Below are 17,374 nucleotides of genomic sequence, written 5' to 3'. Positions count from 1 at the left end.
CTGCAGGGAGCCTCATCCAGTCTGGTGGTCAAGTTTGCCGACACCGACAAGGAGCGCACGATGCGGCGAATGCAGCAGATGGCCGGCCAGATGGGCATGTTCAACCCCATGGCCATCCCGTTTGGGGCCTACGGCGCTTACGCACAGGCAGTAAGTGGGGGCGCAGCCGAGTGAGGGGCGGGGCCGTGCGCGCAGCTGTTCTCTAGCTCACTTTGCTCAGAGCCTGGGAGAGCAAGGACGTCTAAGTGTGCTGAGGGGAGCCCTGCTCCTGGCCCAGAATATCCTGCTGTCCTGGAGCATGAGGAGTGATGAGGAGTGAACCCAGGGAGTAGAGACCAGAGGGGGCTAAGAGAAGTCTAGGCCAGTGCAGGGTGGCTTCCAGGAGGAGGTGGGCTGCTATTCTGGTTCTATAGAGAAGGAGCTGGAGAGGCCTCTAGGCTGGGCAGCAAGGTGGGGTGCCCTCAGCGCTCTTCCACTAGTCAGAGTCTAGGAAGCACCACCTGGAAGTGGTGAGAGAGGTGCCCGTGCTTGGTCGTCACCACTCTACTTCTGCCCTCACTCATGGGAGGCGGTCATTCCCGGCAGGGCTCCTTTGAGGTGCCCCAAGGCCCTCTGCATCCACACTTGCCCTGCGGTCCCTTCAGACCCTGCCTCATGCTGCTGGCCATCCACTTCTTCCCTCCACACTGGAGCCAGCTCTGTCCCCGTCTCCCGGGAGCTGACCCCAGACTTATAACCACAGCCCCCACAGGGGTGGCCCTGAGGTCGGCTGGCGTTCTGGTTCTAAAGATATAAGCTCACTTCACTTCATCAGTGTCCAAACTTGGCCATGTGACCAACCTACCCAGTCCCCGCTCACCTTTGTGAGGACACTGGGGGTGCCCGGAGTTCTATTCATGATTCTCCTGTTGCTTCTACCCAACAGACTCCAAGTTAGGACCACCTTAAACAAATCCATGCCAAGTTAACTCTACAGAGGCTCACCTAACATGTCTCTGGAGCTCTGGCTGTCACATCTCCATGGATGACAGACCTTTCTTAGGGCTGACCGGCACCCATGGAGCCAGTCCCCTCCTCCTCCCCCTCTACAACTTTAGAGTCCCTAAGACCCTATCATTACTTATGAATACAGTTCTCTCAGAGGGTGGGGGTGGGGGGATATATTTGAACTCCCTGGGTTTCAGGGCCTGGGAGGCTGGTCTCCAGGAGCCGAGCCCCCTGGTGGGGAGGGCTGCCCCCCTGGAAGCGCATGATATTTTTTCCACTTCCTCTGCCCCAGCTGATGCAGCAGCAAGCGGCACTAATGGCGTCAGTCGCACAGGGCGGCTACCTGAACCCCATGGCTGCCTTCGCCGCCGCCCAGATGCAGCAGATGGCGGCCCTCAACATGAATGGCCTGGCGGCTGCACCCATGACCCCAACCTCAGGTGAGTGGCCAGGTACCAACACTGGACCTGGTGTGGCAGGAAAGCAGCAGGTGGGACCTATTATCTGGCCAATTTCATCTACTGGTGGACCTTCCCATGGCCAGAGCACATGATGTATGGGCCCAAGCAGGCTTCATCTTCCGGAAGTTTGTAAGTGTTCTAATCCCAGGGCGCCTGGGTGGGTCAGTAGGTTAAGCGTCTGACTTCATCTCGGGTCATGATCTCAAGGTTCACAAATTTGAGCCCCACGTCGGGCTCTGTGCTGTCAGCTCAGAGCCTTGAGCCTGCTTCACATTCTATCTCCCTCTTTCTCTGCCCCTCCCCCATTCACATTCTCTCTCTCTCTCTCTCTCTCTCTCAAAAATAAATAAAAACATTAAAAAAAATTTTTTTAAATGTTCGAATCCCTGGAGACCTAAGGGAAGATGGGATGTGGGCCCCATGCAGTCAATGATATGATTTCAGGGTGGTGAAAGTTTCACTCAACTTATTGAGCCATATCAGGAAGCAATTCATCTTGATCTCTTTTCTAGATCTCTAGAAAGAAATTCACATGAAAACACTTCCTCACTTTGAGGTCTGAGAGGAAAAAAATCTTGCCCATTCTGTGGCCTTATTAGGTTCCTGGCCTAACCAGGGAAGGAGCCCCAGTTTTTTCACTTTTCTTTAATCCAACTTAGATTCATTGGCTTTTCCCAAGACAAGTGCAAGAGAGATAAGCAAGAGAGATAAGCAAGAGAGAACCTCAAGAATTATTAAAGGACAGCAGGTTTGGAAATAACCCCATTCATAAAGCATGTTCTTTTTTTTTTAATATTTATATTTGAGAGAGAGAGAGTGCACACAAGGAGGAGAGGGGTGGAGAGAAATAGAGACAGAATCTGAAGCGGGCTTTAGGCTCTGAGCTGTCAGTACAGAGCCCAACGTGAGGATCGAACTCATGAGCCATGAGATCATGACCTGAGTGGAAGTTGGATGCTTAACTGACTGAGCCACCCAAGCTCCCCAGGATGTTCTTAATTACATCTTGGCTATTGTTCAGTTAAGTGATTCTCAACCTGGGCCAGTTTTGTCCTCCCGCCCACCCAGGACATCTGGCAATGTCCTGAGACATTTTTGGTTGTCACAACTGGTAGGGGGAGTGCTACTGTAGTCTAGTAGGTAGAGGCCAGGGTTGTTGCTAAACATCCTATGATGCCCAGGAGAGCCCCTCACAATAAGGAAATGTCTGTCCTCAAATGTCAGTAGTGACAAAATTAAGAAACCCTTGTCTAGTCCCAAGGCCTGGCCCAACACCCCAGGTTCTCATTCATCCAGCTTCCTCAGCTCCCTGCACCATACTGGCAGCCTTCCTGACATCCAGGAGCTGTAGAGATTCTCTGCTTCCTACAGGAAGAGGAAGGCCCTTTCCAGTATAATCATCAGTATGCCATCCACACCTTGGGCTCCACCCATCTGGCATAGAGAAGGCACAGGGTATTGTCATCTGACCCTGACTTTACCCTTGTCACAATGAGCATCACCATTGCCTCCACTGGAGGAGGCCTCAGTGTCTATTTGGTGTATGAATAGGGCTGAGTCTGGACTTTGCAAAGGGCTCTCTCCTTATGTGCAAGGGAACATCAGAATTAAGACCTCCTCCCACCTGAGTAGCAAAACTCCTTCATGGGGAGCCAGATCAGCCCCTCAGTGATGCAGACAAGAGAGCAGAGCCAGCAACTTAGTAGCCCCGTAGTGGCTAAACAAGGACCAGCCCATCCTGACTTAGCTGGGGTGAGCAACATCCACTAAAAAAGACGAAAGGAAGATTAAGTGTAGTCAAAGTCAAGGACACTGAGAATAGTTTATATGCTGCAGGTCCAAGGCCATGCTGCAGTCACTGGTCAGGGAAGCCTTCTTGGGGTGGGCCAGAGTTGGACTCTGCCTTGAAGGATGGATACAGTTGGGATGAGTGGTGTCACCGTGAAGGGAGATAACCCCAGGCATGATTCACAGATAGGACTGACTTGGGAGGTCTTTTCCCAGGCCCTTGGAGCCAAGGGATAGAGCTCCATGGGTCGGCCTTCCTCACCTTGGTTCTGCTTGCCTCCCCTCCTCTTCCACCCCTCTGTACTTCTGGAACCAGGTGGCAGCACCCCTCCGGGCATCACTGCACCAGCTGTGCCTAGCATCCCATCCCCCATTGGGGTGAACGGCTTCACCGGCCTCCCCCCACAGGCCAATGGGCAACCTGCCGCGGAAGCTGTGTTTGCTAATGGCATCCACCCCTACCCAGGTAAGCACATCTGGCAGCCCTTCCTTCCCCACGCAGCACATTCTTCATCCATTCTGTCCCTGCCCTTGCTTGTAACAGGGAACATGTGGCTCCTACTCTCTGCCTGTTCCTTGGCAGAACCCCAAATGTGATCAGAGAGAGCCAGCCCTTGCCCTCCTTCAGGGAGCCCCTGGTTGGAGAGAAGAGACCAGCCCATTCCTGGAGCTCCGTCAGGAAAGAGAAGAGAACAGATATGGTTGTACACTGACATAGAGAGGCTAGTAACTGCAAGTTAATTGAGAGTGAATTTGGCCCATAGGAAATGAGTGGAGAGAGACACTAAAAGAATAGTCATACTTAGTGTTAAGTAGGAAAAAAATCTCTTATATGGACGAGGCAGAGGCATATAGATTTGACATTTTGACTAGTACATACTAGTTTGGATCTGTACAAAACTGTGGTTGGCACTTCGGACAAGTGTGTCAGAACCATGGATAGCACCCCAGTGCTTCTTGCATAAATGCTGGCCTACAAGACCCAGGAGGCCTGTTCCTGATGCACTTTGTTCCTCTCAAACTTAGCATGTCTCTTGTGGTGAGAGTACCCAGCTGCTTGCAGCAGCTCCTCTCTCTGGCCTTGAGGATGGACTGACTTTAGAGCAGGGAAGCTGGGCCTAAAGCCCTAAGGGAGACTGGCAAGGGGCAATGTAATAGAGATGTGAAGAGAGCTGTCCTCCTTCCTAGAGGGCAGATGGTTACAGTACAGAGTCCCTGTAAGTACTAGTAAGTGCCCGGTCTGCGGCAGATGAAAGGGGTGTGGGGGGCTCCAGAAGGAGAACAGGACATGGGCCTATCCCCTGGGAGGTCAAAGCCAGTCAGGAACACAATATACATTGACAGCATAATGAGACAGTAAGGCAGAACAGAGCATCATCAGGAGCTTCCTGAGTAGGAGGCCCAGATCAACTTTAACAGATGGATAGGAATTAGAGAGGTGAGGGCGAACGAGGAACATAGTCCTGTAGAGGAGGCTGTCCCGGAGGCCCAGAGGCAGGGGCCCCTTCCTGGCAGGGACAAGGGGTGGTAAGGAGTTTGGCCCAACTAGGACAGAGGAGGTCAGATAAGGGGGCAAAGTAGTGCCCTCTACTCTGCTCACCAGAATCATCTGTGTGTCTTTGTGAAATCACAGAAGCCCAGAGATTTTGATTTCAGTGTCTGGAGTGAGGCCCAGACATCCATAGAATATGAGAGTTCCACCAGCAGCAGAGTGCAAGGTCACTGTGCTAGCAAGAAATAGAGACTTTCCTGACTTTGACCTTGGAATTGTCTCTGATCTGATCCCAGAGGCTGGGATCCGTCTGGATCCCCACTCACCGCCCTGGGCCGCCAGGGCCGGCCCCCTACCACGTTGCTCCACACTTCTCCCCTCACTGCTAGGAGAAGCCAGAGAATCCCAGAGTAAAGGGGCAGGGCCAGAGGATCTGGACTGTTGTTGAAGGATGAAGACTCCAGGCTGGCAAGGGAGGCAGGGAGAGGTTCGGCAAGCCAGACGTGGGAGAGACCCCACCAAGCTCAGGTTCTTGGGCTCCTCCCCACTCTGGCTCATGGGCTGGGAGATACAGTCCCCAGCACATCTGGGTGGTTTCATTTCCCCCCCTCCTCCCTGCCCGCAAGCCCATCTGGATCTCTGGATTTTGACAAACCTGTTTCTTCCCCACCCCCACCAGCATCTGTGAGCTGTTTCCCTCATGGAATTTGGAAATGTTCCTCTCCCCCATTTGTAACAATCTGCCACATCCCATAAACAATTCCCTGCCAGAGCAGGGGGGGAGGGATGAGGGAAGGAAAGGAGAAAAGTAGTACATTAAAAAAATTAATTTACCATCTTTAAATGCGGAGTTTGGAGCTGCTATAATGAGCGAGATCCTTCAAAGTGTTCACTCTTTGTCAGTTACTAATGAGGTCATTAAGCAGAGAAGTGGAGAAGGGTCTCAGAAATGTTTTTCTCCACTTCCTAGCCCCGGGTAGCTTCTCTGTCCTCCCCTCTCGTTCAACAAGATCGTGTTGGAAGCACTCAGTGTGGCCTTTATTGCCACATAACACCCCCGAAGGGGTAGCTCTCACAACTGCTAAGGACCGTTCACTCCTTACATCACAGAATGTGCTCAGCACTTGCTATGATTCTGGCCCTGTGCTGGGTGAGCTGCCATGTAAATTGTGCAGGTGATATTTTGCATAGGCCATCCAACTGGCCAGAGGAAGAGACACCTTTTTCTAATTTGCATAAAGGCACTTTGTGTTTGAGCAGCTGGGAAGACTGAGAGGGCAAAGCTAGACATGGCTCTCCAGAGAGCTGGGGCTGGTAGAGGAGTCAGGCAGAGGGGGCAGAAGGGTAGAGAAGACCAGCCCGACAAGCATCATCACCATTACCACCTCCCCACCAGGAGCTCCTGGCTCCAGTCTCCGACTCGAGGGAAATAGACGGATAGGGTTTTGTCCTGGGACAACCCCAGGCAGGAAGGAGCCTGCATCCTGACCTGTCTTCAGCTCCCCACTCTGAGCAGTCCCCTCCTGGGCCCAGCTCCCCTGCAGCCATCTACGCTATCTCCCAGGACCACTGCCCCTTGGATTTTCCCTGGGCTCCCCTGCAGCTCAGGTGCTGTTGTTCTAGAGGAAGGTTACCGAGAGGTTTAGGGACAAGAGCTTGGAAGGGAAGTTTGGGAATTCTTCCTGGTCTGCAGGCCCCAAAGCCTAGCACTACCAGCCAGCTGGCTGGCCTGGATTGCCAGGCAGATATAAGCCCAGATAATTGTCTTCTTGCCTTGCTGTGTTATCCACTCTGCCTTGGACATGTTGAGGCTGGATCTGTCTGGGTCCCCACTCACCAACCTGGGCCTCCAGGGCCAGCCCCCTACCACGTCAGTCATCAGTGAGTGGCCTTGGTCACCAGAGGCAGTGCCCACATTCGCCGGGCTTTTACCCACAGCACCTGTAGACACAACAGAGGCAACAGAAATGGGCCAAGCCTTTGCTCCAGTCCAGCTTCCCCAGGTTGCTTGCAAGAGTATCAGCCTAAGGCTCCTCTCTTTACACTGGGCAGTAGACAGCCCAGACTCACGAGATCAGATGGAAGGAAGGTCCTTGGTCTTGTGGTTCTTCAGTTTTTGGGGCCACATGGGGCAGACCTTATCTGTGTGGCCAGTTCCTGCTGAATGTGTCTCAGGCGTGACCTCAGAGTGCAAGGCCTCCTTGCCTTGTGCAAACTCCCTAAGGATAAAGGAGAGGTCCCTGTGTTTGAGCAGCACGGGTGACCCAGGAGGACAGTGTGGCAGGATGAAGCCTCCCATGCCCTTCATTTCACCCAGCTGGGATCTGCCCCTGACTTGTGTTGGGGATAAGTGAGGAGGAGACCACCCTCTTGGTAACCTCTAGCCTCCTCACCCGTTTTCCCACAGCCCTTGTCCAGGACCAGGTCGCTCAGGTATCTTCCCACCAAGCCCCTCATGGTGGAGCCCTCCTCTGGCATCTCCTTCCCATCCCTTCACAGCCTTTTCATGAGCGACCCACCCCACCCCACCCCACCCCAAGCCGGCTGCAGCCTGAGTCCCCCAGCACCCAGGCAGGGTGGGAACAGACGCCACAGTGGCTGGGAAGGGCAGTGCAGCCGAGGCATCATCTCCCCGGGCACGGCGGGGGAGAGGCTGGTCTGGGTGGGCATTGCTGACTTCTGCTCCCTTGGCTCCCCTGCAGCACAGAGCCCCACCGCCGCGGACCCCCTGCAGCAGGCCTACGCTGGAGTGCAGCAGTATGCAGGTCGTTAGTATCCTCACGTCCCCACACCTGGGGCACCAATGCCCCCTTTCCTCCCCAGGCCTGGGCCCCGAGCTGGGGAGGGGAGGGGGGGAGTGGGAGGGGCGGGAAGGGTATCCTGGGAGAGGACCCGCTCCCCTTCTACGAGCCCCCAGCATTCAGGCAGAGTTTACTTCTGATGGCCGGTACCCTTTGCAGCGGTGGGTGGTCAGAACTTCACACGAGTAGGTGAGCCAGGCTGAAGCTCTGGGCAGATACCCGGCTCTGAGGCCGGACTTTCCTCCCAACCTTGGTGCTTCCAGGGCTGGTTTGTGCTGGGGGAGAGGCCAGAATTCACAGTCACTGGTCTGGCAAATGTAGATGCCTGGGTTTGAGGGAAGGAGCGACCCTGGAAGAGAAGCAGTTCTGTTCCTTCCCCCATCCACATCCAGGCAGCAGGAATGGGGCTCCAGCGAGGGGACATAGGCAGCCAGAGGTAGAAAAAAAGAAGTGAGAAGAGATAGCCTTGGGGCCAGCAGATGGCCTTAGGTCACTGAGTGGGGAGGTGATCAGCCACTGTAGGAAGCCCAAGGCAAGTTATCAGTCATTATCCTCTGTCTGTCTTTCACACACACACACACACACACACACACACACACACACCATAATCATCTCTGCCCAGCCAGTCTCCTGCTGTCTGGCCAGGTCAGAAAGAGCCAGCAATATTTCTCCTGAGGGCAATATGGAGACTCTGGTGAAGCTGGCCTCTCACATCTGGAGGTCAGGGGAAGCTCTCTCACCTGCTGGGACCCTTGAACTCTGACCTCAGATCCTGTACCTTTGGAGGCAGGCCAGGCTGGGGACAGGGACTGGCCATTCCTGTTCCACCTCTGACCCTTTCCAATTGAACCCAGAAAGTACCAAGTTTGGCCAACTGAGTCCTTTGCCCCTGAGAACCACCCCCTGGCAGGATCCCAGAGGCCAAGCTCATACGTAGGGTGGCACCCCACCTCCCACACAGGTGCCATCTGAGTGGGAGGAGGGTACAGGTGCCAGAGTCAGCCCTGGCTCAAGGAATGGGGATTCCTGGTGGTGTGGGTGATCTTGTGCGGGCACTCCAATGTTTTTGATGGTCCGTTATTGTGGATTATCCACAAATGCGGTTGCTCCATTTTTTCAGAATAAGCTTGCCTTCCCCCAACTGCATGCACGCGCGCACAAACACACACACACACACACACACACACACACACACACAGACACACACACACACACACTGAACTGGCTTTATCTTAAGTGGCTAAGCTAAAACGCCCCTTTTGGCTGGTCTGCTTTTACTGCTCAACACTGAAGTTTCTCTCTTTCTTCCTGCCTCTCACTCTCTCTCCATGTCACTGTCGCTGTCTCTCCTCTCTCCTCTTCTCTTTGGCCCTCCAGCAGCCGCCTACCCTGCTGCCTATGGTCAGATAAGCCAGGCCTTTCCTCAGCCACCTCCAATGATCCCCCAGCAACAGAGAGAAGGTGAGTTTTTGAGCTGGGGCTCCTAGGCCCCTCCCCACCCCCTTCTGTCCCCAAAGGGGCTGCTCACCTGGGCCTTCGGCTGGGGTGTTTCGTTTGAAAGGTGACCATGTTTGTGTGTGGTGTTGAGGAGGGTGAGGGAAGACAGCCCGATCGTGACGTGGCGCATTTTCCAATCCAAACGTGGAGGTGGGCTTCTCAAGGGCAGCTCTGGAAACCCAAGTGGCAGGAGGGCAGGAAGGTGGAGCCCTGGAAGAGGTGGGGGTCCGAGAATCCCCCATCCCCTGATGGGCAGGATTTGGCCAGTGGAGAGGAAGGGGAGAAGTAGGAATTCTCACCACGGGGCCGGAGTAGGGAGACCTGTTCATCACGGACAGGAAAACTTGTATCCTCTGGGTGCTCCCAGCTGGAGCTCCCAGGGTGAGACTCCACAAGCAGGTGCGGGAGTGGGAGTGCCTCTGTGCAGCCTAGTGGAAGGAGAGGTGCCTGGAAAGTCACATCCAGAGGCCCTGGTGTGCACAGGGCAGGCAAGGCCAGTGGGGTTTGGGAGGCTGGGATCTGATAAAGACCCTCAGTGTCTTCCTGTTCCAGAGACTAGAGACCCACAGGGAGCCGGATAAATAAGCCCACCCTCAGGATTCTGTGGGCATGCTCACAGAGAGCCCAGTGGGGGGGGGGGGCAGGGATACTAACGAGGTCTTGCCTTCCCCAGCCCATGAAAAGGGTTACCCACCAGTGAGGCCACTGCATCTGTCCCAGGAGCCCATTTGGCCAGAGGATTCCAATGGTCTCCAGATAAACAGCTCATAGTCCCTGCAGCATAGGTCCCCAGAGCCAGGAGATGTGGGTTTGCCCTGGAAAGGACCCCGGAGTCTGCTAGTCTTAACGCATTGGTCTGACGGGCCCCAAGCATGCCCCAGATGCTTGGAAAAAAGAAGTGAGCTGAGAACCTGGACTTCTAAGCAAATCCATCTGGATCTGACTCCCAGTTTATGGCCACCTTCTTCCCCTTCCCCTTGATGTCCTTACCTATAAAATGAGAACAGTGAGGATTAGTTGCTAGAGAAGCATGAAACTCAAAGCTCACGTCTGACTCAGAAGTCCAGAAACTTCCTATGGATTTCTCGCTGTGCACACAGCCTTTCCTTCACCAAACCGTCATCCCTCCAAAGTTGTACATGATGCCCACCACCCCAGTTGACACACACTGGGCAGCTCCTGAGATATGTGTCATCACCTCTCCACGGCCAGGAAGGCCAAGCTACAGGAACCCAGAGGAGTGTGCGGTGGGGCCCCTGCCCACAGCCTGCGAACACGGCCTGCTCTGGCTCTGTCCGGAGTGACATCTGGGCCCGCTGGTGGTGAAGTGGGGGCAGGGGGTCCAGCAGCCCTGCCTCCACCAGAGGGTCCCTTCATTGGTCTGTGGCCCTTGAGCCTGCTTTGCTCCTGCCCTCCTCCCCTTCAGTCCAGCTCTTCCAGTGCCATGCCAGTGAGAGCAGAGCCATGAAGGGCAGGGTCCAAGAGTCCCAGTCTTGTCCGTCCAAGCCCAGACCAGAGCACAGTGCCCACAGGCACTATCACCCCACTGGCCTTAGGCTGACACACCCTCAGCCCGCAGTCAGTGCCCTGCATCACTCTGGCCTGTGGGCTCAGGGGTCTCTAAACTCTGCCACACACACACACACACGCCTGCAGGTCAGTGCTTCTCTGACCAATACACAGGTTAGCCCCTAACCCTGGCCTTAAATAGACTGAGACCCTCCATCTACTCCCTGTTCGTCCTCTCTTACACTCTGCACCACCCCATGTATCTCACTCTGCACTTCTCATACCTTCCTTCCATCTCTGAGCAGCTTCAGCTCCCTACCCCTGTGCCCAGCTCCCCAGACCAGACCTGGTGAGGCCAATCTCTGCTCCAGCCACCTCTCAGTTGCGGGATCTCCCTTTATTGTCCACACTCTTCCTGACGGGAGCACAGAACGAGCCACCATAGGAGAGCAGGGCATGGGGAGGGGTGAATCGTGGACCCAGATGTGTACAGAACCAGGTTTCATACAAGGGTGAGCTCATGGTGCTGGGAGCGGGGCTGTCAGAGAAGGCTTCGGGGGCCTTGGAGGATGAGGTCTTCAGCACATAAATATGGACAGACAGACATTCAAGGCAGGGAGAACAGGAACAAAGGTGTGGGTGCTGCAAAGTATGAGGTGAGCCTGGGCTTGGGGACGGGACCAGGTGGGGAGACAGGACGGGGTGGGCTGCAGCCAGACCAGAGTCATGTCCACAGTGTTACATGAAGCACAGGTGAGAAAGAAGGCTGTGTTCCTCCAGCCGTGACAGTGGTTGGCCCTTTCTGTCATGGTTACCACCCCCTGTGAATGTCACTGACGTACTTGGACACACTGGTTGTGGGAGAGACCTCCTTCCAGGACCTTGTCTTTGAGCCGAGCCTGAAAACCAACAGATGCCTGAATTCCTGGAGGCTCTCAGCTCCACAGATGGGTTGAGGTTACCCTCGGGGCTGCTCCAATCCTGGCTCTGCCCAGGGCTGCAGTGTGGCCAGAATAATCACCTCCTGTGTCTGGAGCCCTGCTTCACCATTTCTCAGAAGGCTGGGTGGGACCAGATTGATCTTACAGTCCTGCTGGTGATGCCATCTGGATGATGTACCATCTGTGGATGAGGAAATGCAGGAAGGGCTTGGGGGTGGAAGACAATGTGTGTGCTCCCTCTGGAGGGGTGAGGGGCAGGGGGCTAGGCTGGGGCTGTGAGAGCCATTCCTGTGAAGTTCAGTGACACACCATACTGATGGGATGAGCCTGTGGGCTCTGACCTTGAAGGCTCTTTGAGACTTTAAGTTGAATAGATATAACATCCACATAAAGCATCTTGTCGAACTTGAAGTGAGGGTCCCAGGTTCAAGGCAGGTGGCTACATGGGGTGGGACAGTGAGGGAAGCCTGAAGAATGGGATGGAAGGAAGAAGGAAGGCAGTGCTGGGGGAGGGGCAGGAGGGCAGGAGAAGGCAAATGCCCCTGCCCCCTACAGCTCCCAATCTGACTGCAGAGAAAACCTCTCAGATCGAAAGGAGAAAGAGCCTCAGACCACAGATTGTAGACTTAGGGAGCACTGGAAAAGAGAAGGTATGGGGAGAATCTGGGTGGGAGTCCTGGAGGAGGTGTGGCTTAGATTAGGCCTTCAAGCTGATTTCTGCCTGGAGGGGACTCATATCTAGCTGGGGACCATCAAGGGACGCATTCAGAGTATGAACCAGTGAGAACATGGCATGGCTGGAGATGGGGTAAGCTTGGGGGATTCAGCAGCAGGGACCCCTGGAGATGGGTGAGGGAGCATGCTTGCGTGAGTTCTGAATGCGCCGTCAGCAGGCACTTTTCCTGGGAGACAGTGGTCCAGGAAGGAGAGGCTGAGGGTGGGAGGCTGAGGGTTGATGATGCAGGATGGGGACCAAGGACCCAGGAGGTCAGACGCTCAGAGGGTCGCTTTGGTGGTCAAAGGGGTCTTTGGAAGGAACAAGAAGGAGAGTGAGGGTCCAGAGACTTGCTCTTGAACTGGGTTACCTGGCAACCTCACCTGTCCCAGAGAAGCAGGATGTGGTTCTGGCCTTGCAGCCACACGCAGCCCACATCGATGCCTTACTACCTTCACTTTTGAGCTCATGCTTAGTCTCAACCAGTCTCTGGTCAGAGCCTCGGTTCTTCTACATCTCTAACAAATGCAGCTTTGCATGGCCTCCACAGGTTGGAAACCATCACTGGAATGACCACATTCTAAAAGGTTAATAACACATAGCATACTCTGTTTAAAATGGCAAGAAGGAGATGAATCATCTTGGAAATATTTCCATTTCAAAGTTAAAATTGAGAATTATGGTTATTTAAACAAAACATAACTCTTTAGCTGTTTGGAAATTTTAGAAATCCAAAGGCTTCAACAGTGTTCAGGGTTTCTGGGCACAGAGATTTATGATAGGGAGAGAGGAAAGCGCAGAGTTCAGAGGCAGATGGCCTGGGTCCATATCCTGGCTCTCTCACCTCAGCCGTGTGATTTTTGGCAGGTGACTTAACCTCTCTGGGCCTCCGTTTGCTCATCTATAGTGGGAGTGATGACAGTACTTGCCTCAGAGGGCTGCTAGAAGATTCAGTGACATAACCTACATATAAAGCGCTTAGAAGAGCCTGACATGTAGTTCACTCTGTAGAAGTGGCAGGTTGTTACCGCTGTCAGGAAATGGGGAGCTCCATGTAATAAGGCTTGCGGGTACCCCGGCTAATCACGGAGCCATGCCGTGAAACCCCTCCTGTGCACCTAACCTGTCGGAGGAGGCTAGAGAAGTCCTGTTGTCTGCACTCGGGACTGGGGCTGAGTGAGAGGTTTGGGGCAGGGGAAGGTTGGGCACCAGGTGGGAAGCAGTGGCTGCGGATTTTGGAGGAAGATGGGCCAAGCAGCAGCCAGCCAGGAGGTCCCAGCTGGGGCCTGCCTGTGGGACATGACAAGAAGCTTCTCACCTGGCACCACGGGCCTGCTGGGCTGCCCAGGGCCATTCCAGAGCAGACGCTGGGCCGGAGGGCAGCCGCCTGGCCTTCCCCAGCTCTCCCTACTCCTGCCTGTCCTCAGCACCTCCTCTCCCTGGCTGACCAGGCCTTGGCACATTTACCCCCTTCACTCGTCAGCTCTGCCCCTGGAGCGAGTTGCCAGGCACCATCTTATAGATCCATTTTGCAGCAAAGGTGACTGAGGCACAGAGAGGTTCAGTGACTTGCCCAAGGGCAGGGCGGAGACCAGAGCTCAGGCTTGGGGCTCAGCAGTCCCCACTCCTCCATGGCCGCCCTTGGATCTTGGATGAGACCCCCCCTCCCAACCTTGCCCCCCTCCCTGCTGCCGCTGCCTAACTCGCTCACCTCTCCTCTGTCTCTCTCTTCCCCCCACCCCGCCATCCCTCCTCCCTGCCCCACCCCCCCCACCGCAGGGCCCGAGGGCTGTAACCTGTTCATCTACCATCTGCCCCAGGAGTTTGGGGACGCTGAGCTGATGCAGATGTTCCTCCCTTTCGGTAATGTCATCTCCTCGAAAGTGTTTGTGGATCGGGCGACTAACCAAAGTAAATGCTTTGGTGGGTAAAGATAACAAACCAACTAGCTTCACCCAGGACAGGGCGGTGCTCGCACCAATTTACCGGTGTCCGACTGCTTTTAACCTGCTCCTTCACATCGCCCCCATCCCCAGGTGCTCCCTATGGCCCAGCCCCCAGCCTCCACCTCCCACTCCTCTTCTCTCTGCTACTGTTCTTTTGGCTTCTTGGCTTTCCCTGCCCGCCCGTGCCCCCCCCTCCCCCATCACAGTCCAAGAGACAGGTCCCCCTGCCTGCCACAAGGCCCAGTCTCCACCCACTGAGAAGGGGAAGGAGTCACCTTGGGCCAGGGTGGTGGAGGCATCGAGCAGAGCCCATTCTCCCAGCAGCTCCCCGTCTTGCAATCATAGAGGCCCTGGTGGATGCCACGCATGATCCTTGGGGTGGGGGGGTCTGCCCAGCTAAGGCCCCTATCCTGCCTGCCCCTCGGCCTCCTCTCTGTCCTGCCCCTGCCGCCCTTCTCTGTCTACCCTGCTCTTTGCTCCCCTCCTGCCACCCACTGAACCCTCCTTCCCCCACCACTCCCTCAGGCCACCAGAGCCACATTGCTGAGGAGTCAGGAAGAACAAACTGGTCCTGCCCTCAGGAAGCCTCAGGTCTGAGCTTAGATGAAAATCATGCCTACCCCGCAGCACTGAAGTCTGCAAGGCACCAAGTAATGGAGCAAAGAGAAAGGCAGGTGGATGGAAACAGTGAGGAAGGGGAGGGAACTCTGCAGAGGGAGAACAAAGTGGGTGTGGGAGCCTAAGGACAGTGAATGAGGGAGCCAGCAGGAGGCTTGGGGAGAAGGGATCCTGGGAGGCCAGCTGTGAGGGAGGGGCTGTGTTGGAGGGGCTGACCATCAGACGAGGATGCTCCTGGGATGGAGGCAGAGGGAGATGAGGGGAGGTCCTTGAGCTGAGAGTAATAGAAGGAAAATACAGCTTTTAGGAAGTGTGCGTGGTGGCAGGATGCTAGACGGGACGGGGGACTTGGGAAGATTTGGAGTATGGTTGTCAGATAAAATATAGGGTTCCCAGTTAAACTGGAATTTCTGATGAACAATGGATGCATCTTTTGTGTGTATGTCCCAAATATTATATGCAATATGTTCCATGCAATATTGGGGATATGCTTACAGTAAAAAAAAAATTCATTGTTTACCTGAGATTTCAATTCAACTGAGCATCCTGTGTTTGGATTTGCTGCAGACCTCCTGGAATTCGGCCTCTCCCACACCTCTCCCCTCCACTCCTCCTTAGCTCCTCTCCTGCCTCCTCTTTTGCCTCTATTAGCCGTGCCTCCGCGGCTAGATCCACTCATGGGTCCCCAAGGAGTGAGGAGTCCAGTCCCCAGAAGAGCCACACATGGGACCAGAGCTGGGTCTGCCAGAAGCTTAGCTCTCCAGGTCAAACCCCAGATCCCGGGTCTGTGAGGACAGAGTAGGGGTCTGTGTTACCTGGGGAACCCCGATCACAGCTTGGGACGGTGTAGGGGAGACCATACAAGTGTGTAGAAGTATCAGCAAGCCCATGTTAAAGAGATTCCAGTTTGGAGACCACTTTCCCAGAACCATGAAAGGCTTGCGGGTTTTAGATAATATTCCCCAAAGCAGTCGAGACCTTTGAACCTTTGTCCCTTGCCCTCTGGCAGCCGCCACAGGAAGTTTGTGGTACTTGGAGGGCATAGAGTTGCCCCAGGAGTTCATTTGTCTTTGGGTATGAGGAGACAAAGAAAAAGACAGAGACAGGGGTTGAGCCCCTCCCTTGTTGGACTGATACTTCTCCTGACAAATTACAATTACATATGTAAGAACAACAAACTGGAGATTATTGCCTTTGCTCTTTAAATAAGCCTTGAATGTTCCCTACATCAGAAGAAAGACATCTGCTAAGAGCCCACAAAGCTCTGGGCACCTGGACCAGCAGCCTTGGTCTCAGGCCTCAACCTTGGAGCATTTGTGCTGTGGCTCCTGTGAACACAGCCCGTTTTTTCGAAGCCATTCTTGGAGTCTGCCCCAGACACTACCCTTGCCATTTGCCTATTTAAATTCTCCAGGACCAAGGTTTTTTTCCCTGCTTTTTCTGAAAATCATCTTCTGTATACCTCTACTCTGGCTCTTTCCTTTATTCCTGAACAGACAGACTTCTAGCACAAAACATCCACTGGCCTTAGAGAAGGATGCGCTCCTGCCTTGAGGGCCCGGCTGGGCCCAGTCGTTCCTCTCAGAGCCCCTGGGGTTCCTTTTTTCTTGCTCTGGCAGCTGAGTTTTCCGCAACTCCCCCGGAGGCCTTTAGTGTGAGAACCAGCTCCGGCACTCATTCAAAGGCAGGTCATTTAATTCAGAGCCTCAGTGTCCTCATTTGTGAAATGAGGACACCGGTAGTCATTTCTCAGGGGCGGGGCCCGGTGTGAGGTTACAGGAAGGTGGCTGTGTGTGAGGGGCTTTGCCAGAGTAAACCCTCAGGAGATGCGAGAATGCCCTTTGTTCCCAAAAGGAGGAATCGTTTTTGAGTAAATGTGGTCCTATGTTAAAGTGAACCCCTCAAAGGCCACACTTGTTCTTTATAAGCATAAACAGAATCTCCCAGGGGGCTTTGTGAGCTGATGTGCAGCGCTAATGGTAGCTATGTTGGAAGAAGGGCTCGGGGGACACCAGGAAGGTATCCTCCCCACATGGCTCCCCACAATCTGTGAGGCAGGAACCTTCTCAAGGCTGGGGGGGATGGGGGGGATCAGACTCTGGGAGGAGGGACGTAGTCCTAGAAACCACAACAATGGGAGATGGTGTCCAGAGCCCCGTTCAGCAGCCCTGACTGCTCACCAGTTAACAAAACTAGTTGAGGAAGAGAAGTTTCCTTGAGCCTGGAACCCTTCCCAACCCCCTGGGGCTTCGAGAGACTCTAAACTCTTCTGTGAAGGCTGGGCTTCTTCCCTGCAGGACCTCTTCTCCCCCACTCTCCCCACTGGGTGGCTGCCTCTCTGCCCTAGATAGCACCTCCAGCCCTTCTGTCTTTCTCCCAGCTCTTCTCTGCTTTGCTCAGATTTGTTTCCTGCAAAAAGAGCCACTGAGGACAGGGGGCAGGTGGCGAGGTAGAGTTGGAGCTGACAGGCCAGCAGAGGAGAGAGGGGTGGAACCTGTCACCCTCAGTGAGGCTGTCTGGTCCCAGCAGGGAAAGAAGATTTAGTTCAACCACCTTCCTAAATCTGGGGGAGAGCAGTGTAACAGACTTACAGTGCACAGCTTTGAAAACTGTTCTGCT

The 17,374-nt window shown here is 54.5% G+C and overlaps 1 protein-coding gene across 14 annotated transcripts in view; it reads left to right on the top strand.

The window, feature by feature from the left end:
- Positions 1-17,374, top strand: part of CELF4 (CUGBP Elav-like family member 4) — a 296,488-nt gene that overhangs the window by 267,889 nt on the left and 11,225 nt on the right. For 6 of the 14 annotated variants that reach the window (XM_042961622.1, XM_042961620.1, XM_042961616.1 and 3 more), the window contains exons 6-11: positions 7-150; positions 1,280-1,427; positions 3,553-3,702; positions 7,431-7,496; positions 8,907-8,990; positions 13,971-14,054. In XM_042961622.1, coding sequence (XP_042817556.1) covers positions 7-150; positions 1,280-1,427; positions 3,553-3,702; positions 7,431-7,496; positions 8,907-8,990; positions 13,971-14,054 — 676 coding nt within the window. The remainder of the gene's footprint in view (positions 1-6; positions 151-1,279; positions 1,428-3,552; positions 3,703-7,430; positions 7,497-8,906; positions 8,991-13,970; positions 14,055-17,374) is intronic. The other 8 variants (XM_042961624.1, XM_042961618.1, XM_042961621.1 and 5 more) reach the window with 6 other exon arrangements.

Source organism: Panthera tigris, chromosome D3 (genome assembly GCF_018350195.1).
Source record: "Panthera tigris isolate Pti1 chromosome D3, P.tigris_Pti1_mat1.1, whole genome shotgun sequence".
Lineage (NCBI taxonomy): Eukaryota > Metazoa > Chordata > Mammalia > Carnivora > Felidae > Panthera > Panthera tigris.
This window is presented reverse-complemented; position numbering and strand designations above follow the sequence as displayed.